The sequence below is a fragment of the Poromitra crassiceps genome (genome assembly GCF_964638095.1).
Source record: "Poromitra crassiceps genome assembly, chromosome: 8".
Taxonomy (NCBI): Eukaryota; Metazoa; Chordata; class Actinopteri; order Beryciformes; family Melamphaidae; genus Poromitra; species Poromitra crassiceps.
Genome location: NC_139629.1, coordinates 45,897,740 through 45,900,239, shown reverse-complemented (window position 1 = coordinate 45,900,239; position 2,500 = coordinate 45,897,740). Strand labels below are relative to the sequence as shown.

The 2,500-nt window shown below is 43.5% G+C and overlaps 1 protein-coding gene across 1 annotated transcript in view; it reads left to right on the top strand.

Annotated features, from left to right (window-relative positions):
- The window catches only part of LOC310780762 (cytochrome P450 3A30-like), a gene marked incomplete at its 5' end in the record, with an annotated part of 5,802 nt that extends 5,190 nt beyond the window's left edge, over window positions 1-612 (top strand). The window contains 3 exons of the mRNA XM_083641266.1: window positions 1-105; window positions 212-374; window positions 510-612. The exon at window positions 1-105 is cut by the window's left edge and continues 122 nt beyond it. Of these exons, the coding sequence (XP_083497392.1) occupies window positions 1-105; window positions 212-374; window positions 510-587 (346 nt within the window). The 3' untranslated portion in view covers window positions 588-612. The remainder of the gene's footprint in view (window positions 106-211; window positions 375-509) is intronic.
- Window positions 613-2,500: the final 1,888 nt, after the last annotated feature.

Sequence of the window (2,500 nt, the reverse complement as noted above, 5' to 3'; positions counted from 1 at the left end):
GAACGGTGTGACCATCCCTAAAGGAACCACCATCATGGTCCCAGTTTACGCTCTCCACCGTGAGCCCACCCTTTGGCCCGAGCCTGAAGCCTTCAAACCTGAAAGGTGCTACACTGAACTAATGGCAGGCTAAAGTCAGATATCACCCAAAAGCAGTAGCTTGGCTAAACCACCAACCAATGCTATCTGTGTGTTCTAATTCTATTTTCAGGTTCAGCAAAGAGAACAAAGACAAGATGGATCCTTATGCCTACCTACCCTTTGGAGCCGGGCCAAGGAACTGCATCGGCATGCGATTTGCTCTGTTGATGATGAAGTTGGCTGTAGTGGAGGTCCTGCAGAACTTCAGCTTTGTCACCTGCCAGGAGACAGAAGTAAGAAGACATGTTCTCACTGCCTGTGGTCATAGTGGCATGTTCATCATACATGTACGATTTTGGTGAGAGTGAATCTGAGCACATATTTTGGTGGTGCTTTAATTATTTTCAAAATCTCCCCCACCCCCCAAGGTTCCTCTGGAGCTGGGAAATGATGGCTTCACCACCCCTAAGAATCCCATCAAACTGAAGCTGGTGCCCAGAGCATAGATCTGCTGCAGAAGGTCCTGCTAGCTGACTGTATTCATCTGGAACCAGAGCTCTTTTGCCTGGGTCCAGTTAGAAGATGGAAATGGAGTGTAACAAGTGGACACTTCAGTCTGATATCAGGCTAATACAGTAGCACTTCTCCCTGCTTTAGCATTGAATCAGCCCACCAATTACACTCCCTCCTATAGAAAAGGTATATATTTTTGATATGGGGCTAACCAAATGTGTAATTAGTTTTAATGTGTAGCCTATAGCCTAATAAATATCTCATTGCCTTGTACTGCTTGCACGGTGGGTTGCTTGGGATGTGCTTTCCCACACATGCTGCGTTCACGTTCACCTCGGAAGCTCCTACTTACCCGTTGTAGAGTCGTAATTACGACAGGACACCATTCAAGTGCTCTTGGTCGGAAACAGCAACAAACATGGACGCTTGTTTTTCGCATGGCTGGTGTTTTCTTATAGTGGGTCATTATGGTACTGTAGCTACATAGGCCATAATGTGCAACTACTAAAAATAAATGATAGTTACTATGAACAGAATAAGAAGATATATAACTTTTTTACAGTCAATTGGTGCCACGGACTCCATACTTTCGGAAACTCGTGTATCATCGAAATTTCTGAAATTCCCACTTGTAAATACGACATTGAAGGGCCGTTCATGTGCTCACAACTCGTAAATACGGTAAATACGATACAGTATATCCGAGGAGCACATGAACGCACGAATACTTCTCCTTTCATCTCATTCCTGTGACCAGCACTGTCTGGGCAAGTTCCACACACAACTCACGTGTTGCCTTTCACAGAGTTGGTGCAGAGTTGACCTCAGTTGGTCAGATGCCACATTTACTTTGAAAGCCTATATTTGACCTGAGTCAGATGCCACATTTACTTTGAAAGTAAATGGTAAAACAATAGGGCTGTCAGTCAATATTGCAGAGATTTCTGACCTAATAACCTCCTTCTCATTATGTTCACTGGACATGGGGATTAGACTTTCCCAAATTCAAACAAAATGACAACTCATAAAACCTACCAGGCTTTAATATTTCAATATGAAGCTAATTAAAAATGAAGGGACACAATTTCAATATGATAAATCATACATTACATTGTATATGCATTATAAAAGATGGATAGAGGGGCTTGTTGCAAACTGGCTCAGATTCCTGCACATCAGAAATGATGTTCGATCCAAGATTTGCACCTTTGAAGCGCTCCGAAATGAACATGCTTTTTAAAATGTTTTGCTGAGCCCTCCTCACTCCAAGCATCTCATCTACGTTTGTATTTCTGTTTGACAATTGCACCATGGCCTATACTGAGAGGATTAGAGAAGAGTGGCAGGGGGAACTTGGTATTGATTTATCTGACATTATATGGGAAAGGAGTCTGTCTGTGATACAACTCTGCTCAGTTAATAGTAGACACCAGCTGATCCAATTTGAAGTCGCTCACCGTCTTCACTACTCCATGCATAAATGAAACAAGATCTTCCCTTCTGTCTCGCCACTGTGTGACAGGTGTCAAGTTTCAGAGGGCACACTATCTCATGCCTTCTGGTTCTGCCCCTTACTAACGGCATTCTGGGCCAAAATATTTGATTGGTACTCTAAGGCCTACAAAATAACCCTTCAGCCGGAGGCAGAACTCGCCATCTTCGGCTGCTCCGAGTCTTCTCTGAACTTCCCTACAGCTGTGCAACAGTCTCTGACGCAGGGGACAACTGTTGCTAAAAAAAAACTCATTCTGCAGGAATGGAAATCCCCCTCTTCACCTTCTTTTCAATTGTGGTTGATGGACATGACCTCTGCTCTGTCATATGGATGGAGAAATTAGGTTCCCGAGGACCAACTGACTTAAAAAATTCTCAACTTGCTTGCCCAATACCCTTGGACATTTTTAGA